This window comes from Carcharodon carcharias, chromosome 4 (assembly GCF_017639515.1).
Source record: "Carcharodon carcharias isolate sCarCar2 chromosome 4, sCarCar2.pri, whole genome shotgun sequence".
In the NCBI taxonomy this organism is placed as follows: Eukaryota; Metazoa; Chordata; class Chondrichthyes; order Lamniformes; family Lamnidae; genus Carcharodon; species Carcharodon carcharias.
In genome coordinates, this window is record NC_054470.1 from 158,461,804 (window position 1) to 158,482,642 (window position 20,839).

The 20,839-nt window shown below is 41.4% G+C and overlaps 1 protein-coding gene across 5 annotated transcripts in view; it reads left to right on the forward strand.

The window, feature by feature from the left end:
- The window catches only part of polk (polymerase (DNA directed) kappa), a 105,983-nt gene that overhangs the window by 38,153 nt on the left and 46,991 nt on the right, over positions 1-20,839 (forward strand). For all 5 annotated transcript variants that reach the window (XM_041186713.1, XM_041186712.1, XM_041186714.1 and 2 more), the window contains 2 exons: positions 6,611-6,763; positions 15,232-15,363. In XM_041186713.1, the coding sequence (XP_041042647.1) occupies positions 6,611-6,763; positions 15,232-15,363 (285 nt within the window). The remainder of the gene's footprint in view (positions 1-6,610; positions 6,764-15,231; positions 15,364-20,839) is intronic.

Genomic DNA, 20,839 nt, shown 5'->3' on the forward strand with positions numbered 1-20,839 from the left:
CCCGTGGCCAAAGAGGAATTAAAAATTTGGGTCAGACCTCCTGCAATCTCCTCCCTTGCCTCCCTCAGCAGTCTGCGTCACAAATCATCCGGACATGGAGATTGTCCACTTTTAAGCCTGACAATACCTTGTCACTCCCTATATCAATTTGCTCAAGAACCTCGCAGTCTCTCTCCCCAAGTTCCATACCTTCATCCTCATTCTCTTGGGTGAAGACGGATGTGAAGTATTCATTCAGCACTCTACTGAAGTCCCCTGGCTCCACCCATAGATTGCCCCTTTGGTCCCTAATGGGCCCTACTCTCTCCCTGGTTATCCCCTTCTCATTGATATATTTATAGAATATCTTGCGATTTTCCCTACTTATACTATCTAGAGCTTTCTCATATCCCCTCTTTGCTCTCCTAATTACTTTAAGCTCCACCCTGCACTTTCTGTACTCCACTAATGCCTCTGCTGATTTGCTCCCCTTGTACCTGTTAAACGCCTCTCTTTTCCTTCTCATCGTATCCTGAATATCTCTGGTCATCCATGGTTCCCTGGGCTTGTTACTCCTCCCTATCACCCTAGAGGGAATATGTTGAGCCTGGACCCTTCCCATTTTCTTTTTGAACGCCGCCCACTGCTCTTCTCTAGATTTCCCCACAAGGAGCTGTTCCTAGTCTACCTTGGCCAGATCCCGCCTTATTTTACTAAAATCCGCTCAAAACATTTTTTTGCAACTTGTTTATTTCTTTGTCCAAAACAAGCTTAAATTGTACCGTGTTGTGGCCGCTATCACTTAAAAGCTCCCCCACCACCACCACCTCGGCCACCTGTCCGGCTTCGTTCCCCAGAGTTAGGTCCAGCACTGCGCCGTCCCTTGTTGGATCCTCTACATATTGACCTGAAAAGTTCGCCCGTACACATTTCAAAATATCCACTCCATCCAAGCCCTTAACACTGTCTATCCCAATTAATGTTGGGAAAGTTGAAATCTGATATTGTTTTTATTCACCTCCGCGAATTGTGCACATATTTGCTCCTCAATTTCCCGCTGACCATCTGGGTGTCCATAATAAACACCTAACAATGTATCTACCCTTTTTTTATTCCTAAGCTCTACCCACAAAGCTTCATTCGAAGCCCCTTCCAAGGTATCATCTCTCCTTACTGCAGTAACTGACTCCTTAACTAATAATTCAACGCCTCCTCCTCTTTTACCCCCACCCCTGTCTCGCCAGAAGATCCTATATCCCAGAATGTTGAGCTGCCAATCCTGCTGCTCCCTCAACCACATGTCTCTGATGGCTACTATATCAGAATTCCACGTGTCAATCCTCACCCTTAACTCATCCGTTTTACCTGTAACGCTCCTGCGATTAACGTAGAGGCCACCTAGCCTTGCCTTACTCCCTTGAAGCTTAATGCAGCTGTACTCCCTTTGACTCGATTGTTTTACTGTATTATGATGTGTCCCTACTGTGCTAACATTTTGTCCCCTCTCCCTGCCGAATTAGTTTAAACTCCTCCCAACAGCACTAGCAAACCCGCCTGCAAGGATGTTAGCCCCGCTGTGGTTCAGATGTAGATCGTCCCACTTGTACAGGTCTCACCTTCCCCAGAAACGGCCCCAGTGATCCAGGAATCAAAAACCCTCCCTCCTGCATCAACTCTTAAGCTTCGTATTCATCTGCACTATTCTCCTATTTCTGTGCTCACTAGCATGTGGCACTGGGAGTAATTCAGAGATTACAACCCGAGAGCCCTGCTTTTCAGTCTACTGGCTAACTCCCTGAATTCTTGGTGCAAGACCTCATCCCTCTTTCTATCTATGTCATTGGTACCAACATGTACCATGACCTCTGCCTTATCACCCTCCCCCTTCAGGATGCCCTGCAGCTGTTTAGTGACATTCCGTACCCTGGCACCAGGGAGGCAACACCATCCTGGAGTCACGTTGACAGCCACAGTAGCGCCTATCTGCTCCCCTGACTATAGAATCCCCTATTACTATTGCTCTCCCTCTCTTCTTCCCCTCCTGTGCAGACAGGCTGCTTGTGGTGCCAGCAGCTTGGCTCTGTCTGCACTTCCTGGAGGAACCAGCACCCTCATCAGCCTCCAAAATGGAATACCGATTTGCGAGCAGGACCCCAGGGGACTCCTGAACTACCTGCCTGTTTCTCTTGGACTGCCTGGTGGTCACCCATTCCTTTCCTTCCTCAAGTTCCTTCAGCTGCGGTGTGACCACCTCTCTAAACTTGCTATCCACGATGCTCTCAGACTCGTGGACGGTCCATAGTGACCCCAGCCGCTGTTCCAGCTCTGAAAGCTGAGCTTCCAGGAGCTGCAGCTGGACACACTTCCTGCACCGATGCTGGTCCCGGGCACTGGAAATGTTCCCGGCTTCCCACATGGAGCATGAGGAGCACACTATGGCTTTGAGCTCTCCTGTCATGACTTATCCCTTTAAACTAAACCTTTTAAACCAATTAATCCAGGACCCTTCTTTCCTGATCATCGTTACTACAATATGTACAAACTATAAACCACAAAAATGACCTTAAACCACAAGTGATAAAAGTAGTAAATACTTACCTGACCTTAACCATTACTTACCAGTCATTTCTCTCCCTTGTAGCCTCTACTGCTGCAGCAGGGCAAGACCACTCTCTGAAGAATTAAGAAGTTGGATAGCAAAGGAAAAATGCAAAAGTACCTCTTCCCCTCTGCACCTAATTCCCATTGTGCACCAAATTTACAATACCCACACTCGCTCTAGCTGTGTCTCGCTCACAGTGAGGTCTCTCGCCTGCTCCTGTGCAAGCACACTGATTACGAGCTTCTAATAGTCCCTTTCTTAAATAGTGCTGAGTTGAGCTTTGATGACTCACACTAGTTAAGCTTCAAATAGTAATCAACACCTAATCAGTCTTCAGGTGATTGACAGTTAACTGTCACACAGTCAGCCGAGTCAGCTGCCTTACCAACCTTTTAACTAGACCACTGAACATATAAAAATTAAAGAGAAAGACTTACCAGTTCAATTCCCACTGTGCCAATACCCACACTCGCTTTGGCTGTGTCTCACTCAGGATGACATCTCTGTCCTGCTCGTGTGCAAGCACACTGAATTTCACAGTCAACTACATGGCCAATTCTTGTGTCATTAGCAAATTTCCCAATCATGCCTCCCAGATTTAAGTCCAAATCATTAATATATCCAACAAACAGCAAGGGACCCAACACTGAGCCCTGTGGAATGCCACTGGAAACTGCTTTCCATTCGCAAAAACACCCATCGACCACTAATCTTTGTTTCCTGCTGCTGAGCCAATTTTGAACCCAACGCGTCACATTTCCCTGTATCCCATGGGCTTTTACTTTTCTGACCAGTCTGCCATGTGAGTCCTTGTCAAGTGCCTTAATGAAATCCATGTAGACATCATCCACTGCACTACCCTCATCAATCCTCCTAGTCACTTCCTCAAAAAATTTGATTAAATTAGTAAGACACGTCCTTCCTCTAACAAAACCATGCTGACTATCTCTGATTTCTCTGTTCCTTCCTAATTGTCAGTTTATCCTGCTTCTCAGAATTGATTCTAATAATTTTCCCACCACCGAAGTCAGACTGATCGGCCTATAATTATGTGGCCTAGCCCTTGCACCCTTTTTAAATAATGGTACAATGTTCACAGACCTCCAATCCTCTGATACCTTGCTTGTATCTAGTGAAGATTGGAAAAGGATCCTCCGAGCATCCGCTATTTCCTCCCTGGCTTCCTTCAACAGCCTGGGATACAATCCATCTGGCCCTGGTGATTTATCCACCTTCAAAGATGACATTCCCTCCTGTACTTTCTCTCAAATTATGCTTATTGTATCTAATATTTCACAATCCTCTTTAACTAGAATGTCTACATCGCCCACTCCTTTGTGAAGGCAGAGACAAAGTACTCATTAAGAACCCCACATCACCTGCATCCATGCATAAGTTATCTTGTACATCTCTGGTAGGCCCTAACTTTTTCTTAGTTATCCTCTTGCTCTTAATGTACTGATAAAAATGATCTTTGGATTTTCCTTGATTTTACCTGCCAGTATTTTTTTATATCCTCTCTTTACTTTCCTAATTTCCTTTTTTCCTTCACCTCTGTACTTTCTATACTCCTCTGGGCTTTCTAGAGAATTAACTTTTTTTGTGACTGTCATAAGCTTTCTTTTCTGCCTTATCTTACCCTGTACTCTTCTGGACAACCAAGGGGCTCTAGATTTGGCAGTACCACCCTTTCTTTTTGTGGGAACATGTCTACACTGTGCCGAAAGAATCTCGCCTTTGAATGCCTCCCACTGATTCGTCACTGATTTTCTTTCAAGTAGCTGTATACAGTCCACTTTCACTAGATCACTTTTTTCAGCTCCATAAAATTTGTCTTCCCCCAATTTAGAACTTTAAACCCTATTTTATTTTTGTCCTTTTCCATACTGATACTAAATCTAACTTACTATGGTCACTATCTCCAAAATGGTCACCCACTTCTACTTCATCCATTTGACCCGCTTCATTTCCTAAGACTAAATCTAGAATTGCGCCCGCCTTCATTGGGCTTATTACATTCTGGCTAAAATAGTTCTCTTGAATGCAGTCCAAGAACTTTGTGCCCTCTGTGCCTTTTATACTGTTCGTATCCGAGTTGATATTAAAGTAGTTGAAGTGCCCAGCTATTATTACCCTATTGTTTTTGCACTTAGAAATTTACCTCCATATTTGCTATTCTATCTCCCTCTCACTATTTGGGGGTCCATTGTGCACTTCTAGCAATCTGGTTGCCCCTTTTTTATTTCTGAGCTGAACCCATATGGCCTCATTTGATGATTCATTTAGTACATCATTCTTATTCACAGCTGTAATTGCTTCCTTAGCCAATAATGCTGCATCCCCAACTTTTTTATCCCCTCCCCCCTCTATCCTGCCTGAAAACTCTACATCCAGGGATGTTGAGCTAGCATTTTTGCCCCTTTTTAAGCCAAGTTTCCATTTTAGCAATGCTATGATGTTGCCATGTGTCTATCTGTGCCCTCAACTCATCAGCTTTATTTGCTATACTACTTGTATTTACATATATACTTTTTAACACTGCCAAAATCCTGTGCTCTACACTTTTTTAACCTTTGCTTCTTCTGTCTTTCTCAGTCACTCACTAATTTTCTGTCTCCCATTCCCTGCTTTGAATTTGTTGTATTTGAATCTGCCCTCAGGTTCCCTCCCCCTGCCAATCTAGTTTAAACTCTCCCCAACAGCACGAACAAATCTCCCTGCTCGGATGTAGACCATCCCGCTTCTACAAATCCCACCTTCCCCAGAACCAGCCCCAAAGCCTCAGAAAACTGATTGGCCCTCCCTCCTATTTCAGCTTTCCGACCACATGTTCAATCGCTCAATTCTCCTATTTCTATGCTCACTAGCACGTGGGACTGGGAGTAATCCTGAGATTACTACTTTAAAGGTCCCACTTTTCAATCTCCTCCCTAGCTCCCTAAAATCTGCTTTCAGGACCTCATCTCCTTTCTTACTTAAGTCATTGGTACCAACCTAGGCCATGACTTCCAGCTGTTCACCCTTCCCCAGAAGAATGTCCTGCGGCCGTTCCGTGACATTCTTGACTTTGCCCCTGGTGAGGCAACATGCCACCTTCGAGTCAGGTCTATGGCCACATAAATGCCTGTCTGTTCCCCATACCAATGAATCTCCTATCACTACTGCTCTTCCTTTCTTCTCCCTCCCCTCCTGTACAGCTGAGTTGTCCGTGGTTCCACGAGCACGACTCTGACTGCACTCTTCTGAGGAACCAACACCATTAGCTGTATCCAAAATGGAAAGCCAATTAGCGAGCAGAATCCCAGGGGACTCCTGCACTACCTAACTGGTTCTATTGGACTGCCTGGCGGTCACCCATTCCCTTTCTGCCTCCATACGCCTAAGCTGCAACGTGAGCACCTCTCTGAATGTGCTATCAGTCTCGCGGATATGGCACAGTGACTCCAGCTGCCGCTTGAGCTCCAAAACCCGGAACTCAAGTTCAATAAATGTTTGATTATTTGTGTTATAAGCTCAGCAGACTCCTGTGAATTTGTTCAGTAACTAACCTCCACTGTTTCTAAAATAAAAAGTTAGGATCTATCCCAGTATCCAGGTTTCACGCTGGGATCTGACTTGTCCATTATTAACAAATCCTTGATTCCTTTCATTAGCAACAATTGGAACGCTTTCCCTGCTGGGTTTTTGTGCATTAAAGGAATATATGTTTGTTATAAACTGTGTGTTAGTTCTCTAAATGTTAGCCGTTGCTTGTCTACCCCCGTTGTACCTGTTGACGTTGTTTCCCAAACTACCTTGGCCAATTTGCTTCGCATACCTTTATAATTTCCTTTGTTTAGATTTAAGACCCTAGTCTCTAATTGAACTACATCATATTCAAATTTAATGTAAAATTCAAGGAGAAAGTGTCCTTATTGTAATTCTTGCAAACAGGTTTGATCACAGATAAAAGAAAAACGATGCACATGAAATGAAATTCTGTCTAATCTGTTTATAGTGAATGGTTTGATCTTGTTATTGATCATTTAGGTGGAGAGATTTGTAATTGAACTGGAGGAGAGCCGTGACCTTAGTCGTACAATTGTACATATTGATATGGATGCTTTTTATGCTGCTGTGGAAGTGAAAGATGCTCCAGAGCTGAAAGACAAACCAATGGCTGTTGGATCAATGAGTATGCTGGTATGGATTATTATTACATTTTGGCAAATGAAGTATAAAACTCCAAGGTTCTCTTGGAATTTTTGTCGTGTTAAGAATCATACTGTCTTGCAGTATCCACAATTTTTTGGATTTTAACTGCACAACTATTTTGTTTGCAAAATATAATTTTTCATCGTCTGTTGGAAGATGTGTATGATGTGTCGACAAACTGTAATAGTTAACTTTTTTTTAAATGTTTGCCAATGGAACTCAAAAATATCACAGTTTATTTCTTTGTGCAAAATATTGGATGTATCTGTAACTCATAGTGAACTTATCACTCAGATAAAATTGGAACAGTTGTATTTGGAGTAATTGTACTGAATTGACAAAGTAGTTCTTGTGCTATTCTCGAAAACAAAATCCAATTACAGTACATTCTGTAGTTTCGAGGAATGACATTTACGAGAACCAACAACGTGTTCCCAAGCAACAAAATAGAATTTTGTTTTAAGTGCGATGGATGTGTTTCTGTAATTTTTTCCCATTGAAGAAGGAAATATTATGACAAATTTGATTAATATCCTGTTACATCCTGAGCACGTTAGTGAAGAAAATTCCATAACACAATTATGTTAGCATTAAAGCATTGTTCATTAACAAAATATTCCTGTACTAGAATTAAAATTACTGTTTTTGTGCTTTGGCAAGTTGAGATTTTACGGAGAACATACGAGAGAGAATAGGTCAAGGTCATAGTTGGACAATGAAGAATTTTAATCGTACTTTGTTTAAACAGGAGTTTTTTTATTATTCCATTGAATATAAATTATAGGTGTTATAATGTTCAAATAAATATAATAAACAGAATCCCAAATACTGAATGTTTGGCAACTGGAAATGTGTAACCAAAAAAGGAGCTATAAACAAATACCCTTTTCCTGCTAATAGATGGAAGAGAAACTTAGAATTTTATACTGTCTTTCACAACTTCAGGACATTTCAAAGTGCGTCACAACCAGTGAAGTGCTTCTGAAGTGTAGTCGTTGTAATGTAGGAAACACAGTAGTGAATTTGCACACAGCAAGGTCCCACAAGTAGCATTGTGATAATGACAAGAATATCTGTTTATTCGATGGTGTTTGAGGGATAAATATTGGCCAGGACACCAGGGAGAACTCAACTGTTCTTCTTCAAATAATACCATGGGATCCATTATGCCCACCTGAGTTGGCAGGTGGGACATACATTTTAAGTCTCATCTAGAAGACAGCAGCTCCAACACTGCAGCACTAGATTGTGTGCTTGGATCTCTGGAGTCAAAGCCACAACCTTCTGATTCAGGGAGCCCGACACATACCCTGTAGTTGCAAGTGTTATAAAATCATAAAATTATAGAATTTTGCAGCACGAGATCGTTCTGAAAGAGTTATTCATTTAGTCTAATTCCCCTGTACTCATCATACCATTAAGTTTTTATTTTTCAAATATTTATCCACTTCCCTCTTTAAAGCTATCATGCTTTCTGCTGGTGTATTCCATGTCCTAATAATCCTTGGCTTAAAAATACATTCTCTGAATATTTCCCTGTTTACTTTGATCACACAATGGGGTCTTGTATCAGACCAGATGAATGAATTTTTGATGACTAGAATAACCCTATTCATACATTATAGTTATTGCCTTTGTCATATTAGGCTTGAATCACAAAAAAGGGCTGTGGTGGAAGAGAGAGGTTCTGCCACTGAGGCCATCACAATCTGTTGAGTTCCATCCTGCCATATTCTTGGAAGCAAGGTCCTGGAATGTAGCAAGTTTTGAGAACTTGACAGAACTTACTTCCTTTCCAGCAGCAGCTATGGGAACAGAAAATTTAAAAATGGAATGATTGTGAAATCTGCCAACCGAGCCGTGCAAATATTTTGTCAATTGAGGAAATCATGGCCACTCTGTGCAGCTGGAGAAACTGTGACCTTGTCTTTATTAATTACCACCAGTTATTTCACCTCGTGACAAAGGAAAGGTAACTCCTAACACCTAAAACCTTTTTCTGGTTATTCTAAATGTTAAGTCTGCACTGTAAGTGACGTTGATAGAGGCCTAAAAGCAGCTTGGGAAAGAGAAGTAAACAAAAAAAAATCTTGGTACAAGTTATATTGAACTCCAAGCAAAGAGCTGCGGTCTTATCATTTAAGTGGCTGAGAAGGAACACTGTCACCTCTAATTCAGAAATTAATGGGTCTCAGAGTCCTGAGCACATAACCCAGGCTGCTGCTTCAGTGTAATACTGAGAGGATGATGTCTTACAAATTGAATATTAAACTGAGGCTCCATCTGCCTGCTCAGATAAACATAAAAAAAAATTCCTATGGCATTCAGATAACATCTAAAGCAAACAGGGTTCTTGGATTGCTGAGGAGGAATCTTTGGAATTGCAACAAAAATATCAGAGTTACAGCTTACCAAACATTTGTTCGTCCAATCCTGGAGTAGTGTGTGGGATCCTTATATGGTAAGAGATTATAAATAAGATTGAAGCAATCCAATTTTCTGCACAATTCAGTATGTAGAATACACCAGTGTCACATCCTTGATCAAAGAAATGGAATGGGAATCACTTTAGCAAGGGAAGGAGAAAAATATACGGACCATGTTCTATAAAATATGGAATGGACTGGCGGGAATTGACAGAAACTAGTACTTGGTGCCCCACCCCCACTAGGGCCATCTGTACCTTGCTCATCCTGCTTTCTACCCTTAATGCCACCATTAGCACATTTCTTAGCTAATATCATCACTGTCAACACCTCTTGGTCCTTTTGTCTATGACATCTTTTGGCAACCTCCACCTATCACTAGCCCTCTATCCAGCTCAACCTGTCCAGCCCCCCGCCCCCCCCACCCATATAAATCAGCTTATATTTCACCTCTTTTCTATTTTTCTTTAGTTCTGTTGAAGAGTCATACGGACTCGAAACGTTAACTGTATTCCTCTCTGCAGTTGCTGCCGAGTTTTTCCAGGTATTTTTGTTTTTGTTTTAGTACTTGGTGCCCTCTGGCAATGACGAAACACGAGGTAGCCATCCACAAACTACAAAGACCATTTGTTTCCAAGACAATCTTTCTTCCCAAGGATAATTCCACAATGGAACAAGTTGCCAAAGGAAATAACCACAGCCCCATTACTTGAAAATTTTCAAGACCCATCTTTAGATTATTTCCATTTAAATGTTTTCATTACCAGGACAACCGTTCAGCAGGTTATGCTTGGTTTAGCTGGTGCTACCCATATAAATGTTGGCAGAATATGGATATTAGAGTGTGATGCCAACACAATTAAAGCAGAAGCAGAGGAAGCGTTTTTCTGGTCCTGGCCAACATGTATCCCTGAACCAAATACCATTAAAATAGAGTATGCAGTTAATTATTCTCCCTATTGATTGTGAGATCTTGCAGTATGTAAAATTGACTGCTGTTTTTGTTGACAGTACAACAATGACTATACTTAAAGTATTTAATGGGTTATGAAGTATTTTGATCTGTTCTGATGATATGGAAGACATGATAAAAATGTAACTTTCTTAAAAGTCCGCTGCAAACCATAAAGGTCCCAAGTCTGATCCCCAGTCTGTATTGAAACAGTTGATTTCAGCTGGCGACCATACCAATGTTTAAGCATGCCTAGGTTAGGGAAGTAAAAATCAATACGAGCATATGAACAAGGTGTAGAAGTAGGCCATTCAGCTCCTCGAGCCTGCTCTGCCATTTAATAAGATCACGGCTGATCTGATAGTAACCTGAAATCTGCATCCCACCTGCCCCCAATAACCTATCACCCCCTTGCTTATCAAGAATCTATCCATCTCTGCCTCAAAAATATTCAAGGACTCTGCTTCCACCACCTTTTCAGGAAGAAAGTTCCAAAGACTCATGACCCTCTGAGTGAAAGAGTTTTGTCTCATCTTTGTTTTAAATGGGTGACCCTTTATTTTTAAACAGTGACCCCTAGTTCTAGATTCTTCCACAAGAGGAAACATCCTCTCCACATTCACCCTGTCAAGATCCATCAGGATCTTATATGTTTCAGTCAAGTTGCTTCTTACTCTTCTAAACTCCAGTGGATACAGGCCTAGCCTGTCCAACCTTTCCTCATAAGACAGCCCACCCATCCCAGGTATTTGTCTGGTAAACCTTCTCTGAACTGCTCCAACGCATTTACATCCTTCCTTAAATAAGGTGACCAATATTGTACACAGTCCTCCAAATGTGGTTTCACTGGTGCCCTGTACAACTGAAGCATAACCTTCCTACTTTTATGTTTGATTCCCCTCACAATAAATGATAACATGCTATTAGTTTTCTTAATTACTTGCTGTGCTTGCATACTAGCCTTTTGTGATTCATGCACTAGGACACCAAGATCCCTGTGCAACTGCTGTACAGTCTCTCCATTTAGATATGCTTCTCTTTTATTCTTAGTGCCAAAATGCACAATTTCATATTTTCCCACATTATACTCCATTTGCCAGATCTTTGCCCACTCTTTTAACCTATCTGTCATTTTGTAACCTCCCTATGCCCTCTTCACAAATTACTTTCCTACCTATCTTTCTGTCATCAGCAAATTTGGCAACCATCCCTTCATCCAAGTCATTTATATAAATTGTAAACAGTTGAGGTTTCAGCTAAAATAACCACTAATCTCTGATCTCTGTGGCACAGCACTCGTTACATCTTGCCAACCTGACAAAGACCTATTTATGCCTGCTCTCTGCTTCCTGTTAGTCAGGTAAACCCATCTGATTCACTAATATCCTTTCGGGAAGGAAATCTGCTGGCCTTACCTGGCCTGGTCTACATATGACTCCAGACCCGCAGCAATGTGATTGACTCTTAAATTGCCCTCTAAACAGGGCAATTAGGGATGGGCAATAAATGCTGGTCTAGTCAGCGACACCCACATCCTATTTATGAGTAAATAAAAAAAAAAGTCAATCTCCTATCCATGTCAATAAGTTACTTCCTATACTATGAGCTTTCATTTTTCTCAGTAACCTTTGATGTGGCACTTTATCAAATGCCATCTGGAAGCCAAAAGTGTGCCAGCACATCCAGCTCTACCTTGACCCTCCACTGACTCTAAATTGTTAGATTGATTGTCTGACATCCAGTACTGGATGAACAGAAATTTCCTCCAATTAAATATTGTGAAACCAAAGCCATTGACTTCGGTTCACTGGTCATCTCTGTTCTCTAGCTACCGACACCATCTCTCTCCTTGACAACTGCCTGAGGCTGAGCCAGTCTGTTCACAACTTTGGTGTTATGTTTAACCCCAAGATGAACATCTGACAGCATCCACATATTTCCACATCCATAACATCCTGTGACTCATTCCTTGCCTCAACTCATCTACTACTGAAGCTCTCATCCATGCCCTTGTTACTTCTAAACCTGACTATTCCAGTGCATTCATGGTCAACCTCCCATTGTAAACTTGAGGCCATTCAAAACCCTGCTCTTGTGCCCTAATCAGTCCTGTTCACCCCTCACTCCCTGTACGTGCTGACCTACACTCGCTCCCAGTTAAGCAATGCCTCAATTTTAACATTCTCATCCTTGTTTTCAAATCCCTCCATGGTCTTTTCCTTCCTTATCTCTGTAATGTCTTTGAGCCCCACAACCTCTAATTCTGGCTGCTGCAGGATTTTAATTGCTGCACAATTGGTGGCTGTGCCTTCAGCTGCCAAGGCCTTAAGGTCTATAATTCCCTTCTAAACTTCTCTTCCTTTCTACCTCATTCATCTCCTTTCAGACGTTCCTTAAAACCTACCTCTTTGACTAAGCTTTTGGAGAGTGATTACATTTGAGAAGTACCTAATTTCTCACGTGGCTTGTGTCAAATTTTTTGTTTTATAATGCTCTTGCGAAGTGCCTTAGGATGCATCATTACCTTAAAGTGTATATAAATACAAAACAAAAATAAAAATACCTGGAAAAATTTAGCAGGTCTGACAGCATCTGCGGAGAGGAACACAGTTAACATTTTGAGTTTGTATGACTCTTCAACAGAACTAAGGAAAAATAGAAGAGAGGTGAAATATAAGCTGGTTTAAGGGGTGGCGGGGGGGTGGGAAGAGTAGAGCTGGTTAGAAGGCCAGTGATAGGTGGAGATAGCCAAAAGATGTCATAGACAAAAGGACAAAGAGGTGTTGGTGGTGGTGATATTAGCTAAGAAGTATGCTAATAGGTGACATTAAGGGTAGAAAGCAGGACAAGCAAGGTAAAGATAGCCCTAGTGGGGGTGGGGTGGAGGGAAGGGTATTTAAATGTATTTCCATTCATTGTTTTATCTCTACCTTTTAGCCTATTTCGATCCCTTCCCCCTACCCCACCCCCACTAGGGCTGTCTGTACCTTGCTCATCCTGTTTTCTACCTTAATGTCACCTATTATCACATTTCTTAGCTAATATCACCACCGTCAACACCTCTTTGTCCTTTTGTCTATGACATCTTTTGGCAATCTCCATCTATCACTGGCCCTCTATCCAGCTCTACTTGTCCCACACCCCCTTAAACCAGCTTATCTTTCACCTCTCTTCTATTTTTCCTTAGTTCTGTTGAAGAGTCATACGGACTCGAAACGTTAACTGTGTTCCTCTCTGCAGATGCTGTCAGACCTGCTGAGTTTTTCCAGGTATTTTTTATTTTTGTTTTGGATTTCCAGCATCCACAATTTTTTGCTTTTATCTTAGTATATAAATACAAGTTGTTTTGGCAGCTGCCCTGCCTCAATACCAGAAGGTTATGGACTTGAGCTCCACTCCAGAGACTTGAACCCACAGTTTATCTGATACTTTGCTGAGGCACTGCACTGTATGTGCCCTTTCACATGAGATTTGATCAGATGAGATGAAGTTCCATCTATCAGGTCCCACGGCCCTATTCAAAGAAGAGCTGAGGAATTCTCAGAGTGCTTGCCAGTATTTACAATTCAACCAACACCAGCATCACTATCACACATGATCTGGTCATTTATTCCATTGCTGTCTGTGAGACCTTGCTATGCGTAAATTTTCTGCTGTGTCTCCTATGTCAATAATGATTACATTTCAGAATTACTTCATTGACTGTAAAGTGTTTTGTGACCCGCTGTGGTCCTGAGAAGCATTATATAAATGCAAGCTCTTCCTTTCTTGAAAGCAGTTGTTTCATTATAAGTTTTGCATTTGGTGTGTGTCTTTTGAACACATGAAGGTGCAAAGTAAATGCTTTGCCAACCATTACCTAACTTTTTAATGAGACCCAGGTAAAAACCTAAGTCCCTGAAACTGTGACTAGAGGCATGCAAAAGAACTAACAAGAGACTGATGTTCATTAGTTAATATAATATTTAATCTAATAAAAAAAAGACACTTAATCATGCAGTCATGGGGTACATTTAATCTCCAAGAATGGGTAGGCTTGAGTCAGGCTGAAAAAATTGAAAAGGTAGCCTGCTGTTAAATTCAGCAGGATGCCTGGGGAAACCCTTACTTCTGGCTTTTCCATCCAGAAATCTTACCCACACCCCACCCTGCTTTGTTCATGGCCCTCAGTTAATATAGAAGCCTCCCTGTAGAAAGTTTCAGCACACAAGAAGAGAAACAAATCTTGTCCTTGGAAAATATTTTTTGAACAGTTTTGAGTGGTTATCTTGGTTTTTCACTCACTCAAGTATAAACCGCTAAAAATAACATTTTTTTGTGTTTGTTATGTTATAAAGATTTCTGTGAAAAATAATACAAAACCTACCCATCCATTCATCCAGTCCCCATGCTTGGGCTTGCTGTTCTGTTCTGATCCCAGATCTTTAACCATTGACTTTTGGGTCACAATGTTTTCCCTGCCATCATGAAAAGAATGAAAGGAAATGGGCTTGCATTTATGTAGTACCTTCCACACACAGCACGTCCTAATGCACTTTACAACCAATGAAGTATTTTTGAAATGTAGGTCACTGTTGTACTATAGGGAAATGGGCAGCCAATTAGTGCTCAAGAAAGTCCCACAAACAGAAATGCAAGCATTGACCTGAGCATTCACTGCTGCGTTTTCTCTCTTTGGCACTGCTGATATGAAGGGGACAGTATCCAGGCTTCCACAAATGTTCATTTGTGATGTTCTCCTGACCAGTGCGTATTTGTGATCTTTGTCCCTGGGCTACTTATGGACAAAGCCACAAGGGATCTGCTGATATTTTAAATATTTTTAACAAAGATATGGTTTTAGTCTTTCAGATACAGCTGTATTCACTAAACATATTTCAAATATGCTTGAAAGTGAACTGAGTTCAACAGTTCTAAATGTTGTATAATTTAACAATTGCATGCTGATTATGGAAATATGAAATTTTTGTTTTATGAAGTTTTTATGATCATTCTCCATCAAGTTATTAATTCTTGTAGATAGTTTTGTAGTTTTGCTGAGAGTTTTTTCCCTAATGCAATAACATTTATTATTTCAGTCAACATCAAATTATCATGCCCGGAAATATGGAGTACGTGCAGCTATGCCTGGGTTTATTGCTAAGAAGCTGTGTCCAAATTTGATTATCATTCCAACAAATTTTGATAAGTATCGAGCAGTAAGCAAGGAGGTAAGGCTTATATTCTGATCACTATTCCATTATTTTATTCACTGTTCTTTTGTCCTCTGCTAAATTTGTTTCCTATTTCCTTTCAGTAATGCTCCTGTGATTAATTCCTTGCCTTATGCAATTTTCCAATCATTTACTTTCAATAATTTCACTTAGCACTCTTCTTATTATTCTCATGTGCTGTCGTTTCCCTCAGTTTCTTATATTCTTTGTGACGTTTCTCTCTTTGCTATTAATTCTTTATTACCTCTTAGTTAATGTCCCAAAGACGTATATCCATTTTTCAACCAATTCTTAGTTCATTTCACTGTAGCTTTCTAGGAATTCTAGGACCTTCTATTTGGTATCTGTCATAATGCTTTCCTGTCGAAAACTCCCCTCTTTAACTGGCCATCACCCCCACCCTTTCAAGACTGCTTTCTAATGGCTTCCATTCTGTTAAAAGTAAGTGTATCATCTCAAGCTCCCGTTGATGGCATGGCAGATAAATGAAGTACCTCGTGTGGTATTAAGATAGCAGGAAGAAAATGTTGGCAAATTGAGGAGTGAGTATAAGGAGCTCTGTCACAAAATCATGATATATTTTCACCATCAAAGGAGCAAATTTCAACCACGAAGATGCTTTCTGTCCATTTCAATGCAATTCTCCAATTCATAACAATGCCACCTTTTAACCAAGGTTAATTAAAATGAGAAGTCAATTTCAGATGAGGAGGGCTTAAATTTTGTGACAAATTTTGCTTTTTGATAAAAATCAGGGTTGTATGAAATTGGAGTATGAATGAAAATAATTACAATACCAGATCTCTCTTTTCTTGAGTGAGGAGCTAAAATGCTTCTGGAATTAATGCCAAATTTATAATATTTGTGCATTATTGATTTAATTGTATTCTTCCCTCCAGTGTAAGAAGGAGGTTAGTGGGACAGGTAATTTGTGTTTCTGTTTCTTAGACTATGGTAGCCGCAAGTGATAAATTCTTCTTTTTTGAATAGTGTGATTTTTTTTTTCTTCCCAGAGCCAAACAACAAGTGTAGTCAAAAAGACTGATAACTGTGTTATCCTTGACCAGGGCCCCAAGCTTTTGGTACAATCCGGCTTGGAACCAATAACGTTTTGTTTAAAGTGGACAAAATTTGAGATTCAAGACACTGGCTAAGAGAATAAAGCCACAAGATTTAAAGGGTTTTGAACAGACTACAATAAACTTCACTACACAAAGTCAAAAAAGTAAAATTATTTGCAATATCTATCTTGTACACTAATATTAAGAATTAACATGAGGTAAATATGATTTAACAGGCAAACTGTGATCAAGCACCCACACCACACATTAAATAGCTAATGCAACCAAGACAGGTCTCACAGATTTCTCAGCAACCCACCCAGACATCAGTGAACACTGTGAATTATTCAATTCCGTTAAAACTCTGTCTTTCTCAGAAGAAACTTTAAACTTCTCACTTTCGAAGATCTAACCTCTGAATTCTCTCAAAAGCCACACTGACTCAGAGTACTTCAACAACTGCACACCGCCCAGAGTTTCAATCTTGTCTCCTGAGACTCCGACCCCCTAGATTTCTGAGTTTTCAATCCAGCCTCTACTTAGTGGCGCAATTTCAGCTCCAGCTCCTTAATAGCTGACTAGCTTCACTAGGCTGGCACTGCCCCTAGATTTCACCAAGCTCCGATCTCCCCAGCCACACCAAACCGTAAATAGCTCCCAGCGTTCCTTGTGAGTCCTAACCCTGTCCAGTATGGAGCCAGTGTCTTTTTGCCACCACCTCAGCTCCCCAGGATTCTCCTGAGTCCCAACTGTACAGAGCCAACTAACAGCAACATTTTTGCTGCCTGGACCCTGCTAACAGCAGTACCTTCACAGGATGGCCTCTTCCCCTACTGCAGTACACTCACTCCCCCAAAAAATACACAGATAAATTGAAACCCAAGAACTTTTTTAAGCTTCACCTATCTCCCTGATGAGTAGCCTTCCAGGGCTCACCGTATGCTCTTAAATTAATTAGCTCTAACTCCCAAAACAAAACAACTCTCTGTGCTGCATTTCTTTGCAAGCATTGTAGACCCCTTGTCTTCCATTCTCCAGCTTAGGAAGTCCACCAGCTGTTTTATGATCTTGCCTCTCTAGCTGTTAACCCCTTAGGTCAACATGGCTCTAACCTTTTAAGTATAATAGACTTCAAGCTGCTTGAGTTACATTTATCTAATTTGCTATAGTTAAAACTTTAATTTACCTCTAAAATATTACTATGAACCATAAATTAGATATTTATAACAACTGGCTTCCAGACTTCTGCTCATGTCATTCTGAACTATCTGTAAGAAGTGTGGAATTGCCAGGGATTGAGCCATATTCTGCTTTCATTAAAATGGTTCTGAAGTTTGACTAATTCACCCTATTTATACTTGTGGCACATTCTGCAACACTAGTTTAACTATGTGACTAATTATTATTCATAAATACAGAAATGTTTCTTATATGGTGCAATAAATGCATCCTTATTAGTACGGGCCTGATGTTTTGGACAGAGTGGCAGATTAGAAAGAGTTCTTCGATTTTGACTGATGACTGTGTATAAACAAAAGCGGTTTATTTCACAGATTGACGATCATACCTTTTTATAAATCGTGTCATTCATAATCTGGTTTTAATTTTATAGCATTTATTTTGATGCTTAAGTTCCAATAAAAGAAAATTTATTGCACTCTGGTGCTAAAAATGAACTTTTACATCAAATATTATTTTGGTTAGTTAAATAATGTGGTGTACTGGAGAATAACAGCCAGAAGTAGAGGCCTATGCTGAAACAAAGACTCAGATTTTGCAGGAACAGGACATCTCTTGGTGTTCCTTGTTGCTTTGAAATTTTCCCTCATCCTTCAGCTCAAAGGAACTCTGCACCTCTATAATAACAGGTCCAAAGGTCTAGGTACCACCATTGTATGGGGTGGGGGAGGCAATGGTGATGGACTAACCTATGTGATATATTTCATGTACTGCTAAATTGCATCCAGACCATGTCATGGTGCTGATGCTACTTTGCATTACTAATAGAAAAGTAAAAGATGACCCCAAATACTGTACAAATCATGGTAAAGAAGCAAATCTGGAGTATACAGCCACCGTTTCTGTAGCAATTAACATATTTAAAGCAAAAGTTTAAACTACACTGAGAGACTTAATGTGCATGAGTGAGCGCACTGCTTTGAATCGAGCACTCGGTGTGACATCATCTTATGTCATATGTCGTTGACTTAGGGTGCAATGTACATCTTGATTCAGTTAATGGTTAGTGCCTGTGTGGGTGGAGGAGAAGGGAGGAGTCAAAATCACAGGTTTATGAATCATTTATAAATTATTGATGCAATCACGAAATGAAATAGTGCAGATTGTTTCACAGCATGGTAGCTTCGGAATATTGCATGTTACTTTGATACTCTAAGCTTGGGATGTCACTGTTTCAATAGAAGTACATAAACATTGTTTGTGTTGAGTTGATTGTGCTTAAAAGGTGGCATGTCTGGCTAGGGGGGCCAATCCTACTGGATTGACGAGTCTCCAGGAGCAATCAACAGTTCACAGCTGCGTGCAACCCTGGAGAAAAATCATATGGACATTAAAATTATTATTTCAACCATCTTCCTTTGTGCGAGGTAATATTCCAACCAGTGGAGAGTTTTCCTTCTGATTCTGATGGACTCCAGTTTTGTAAGGGCACCTGGATGCCACACTTGATCAAAATGCTGCCTTGATGTCAAGAGCAGTCACACTCACCTCACCTCGGATATTCAGACCTTTTGTCCATGTTTAAACCAAGACTTATTCCCGGTGTGGACGAGGGCACAGACTGCAGAGAGGATGAGCGAACTGACCATAGCACTGTGGTATAGACCCCCATTGAAGCGGGGGGAGAAAAGAGAAATGTAGCATGGGGACAAGTCATATGATGAAACCTCCAGGAATGCGTTTACATAGGGGGGAGGTGATGGCGTGGTGGTATTGTCGCTGGGCTAGTCATCCAGAGACCCAGGGTAAAGCCCTGGGGACCCATGTTTGAATCCCGCCATGGCAGACAGTGGAATTTGAATTCAATAAAAATCTGGAATTAAAAGTCTAATGATGACCCTGGTTGTAAAAACCCATCTGATTCACTAAGATCCTTTAGGAAAGGAAATCTATGTGACTCTTAATTGCCCTCTGAAATGGCCTAGCAAGCCACTCAGTTATAACAAACCGCTACAAAGTCACAAAAATGGAATGAAACCGGATGGACCAACTGGCATTGACCTAGGCACTGGAAACGACAACGGCAATCTCAACCCTCTCGACCCTGCAAAGTTCTCCTTACTAACATCTGGGGACTAGTGCCAAAATTGGGAGAGCTGTCTCACAGACTAGGCAAGCAGTGGCCTGACACAGTTATCCTCACAGGACCATACCTTACAGATGTTGTCCCAGACACCGCCATCACCATCCCTGGGTATGTCCTGTCCCACCGGCCCAGCAGAGGTGGCAGCACAGAGGTGTACAGTCAGGAGGGAGTTTCCTGGGAGTCCTCAACATTGACTCTGGACCCCACGAAGTCTCAGGTCAAACATGAGCAAGGAAACCTCCTGCTGATTATCACGTACTGCCGTCTCTCAGCTGATAAATCAATGCTCCTCCATGTTGAACACCGCTTGGAGGAAGCTCTGAGGGTGACAAGGGCACAGAACGTACTCTGGTTGTGGGATTTCAATGTCCATCACCAAGCGTGGCTCGATAGCACCACTACAGACTGGGCTGATATAAATGACATAGCTGCTAGACTGAGTCTGCGGCAGGTGGTTAGGGAACCAACAAGAGGGAAGAACATACTTGACCTCATCCTCACCAACCTGCCTGCCACAGATGCATCTGTCCATGACAGTATTGGTAGGAATGACCACCATACACTCATTGTGGAGAGGAAGTCCTGCCTTCATATTGAGGAAACACTCCATCATGTTGTGTGGCAGTACCACCGTGCTAAATGGGATAGATTTTGAACAGACATTGCAACTTAAGACTGGGCATCCATGAGGCACTGTGGGCCATCAGCAGCAGCAGAATTGTGCCCGAACGCAATCTGTAACTTGATGGCCCGGCATATCCCCCACTTTACCATTACCGTCATGCCAGGGGATCAACACTGGTTCAATCAAGAATGCAGGAGGGCATGCCAGGAGCAGCACCAGGCATACCTTAAAATGAGGTGACAATCTGGTGATGCCATAACACAGGGCTACTTGCGTGCCAAACAGCATAAGCAGCAAGTGATAGACTGGGCTAAGTGATCGCACAACCATCGGATCAGATCTAAGCTCTGCAGTTCTGCCACATCCAGTTGTCAATGGTGGTGGACAATTAAACAACTCACTGGAGGAGGAGGCTCCACAAATATCCCCATCCTCAATGATGGAGGAGCCCAGCACATCAGT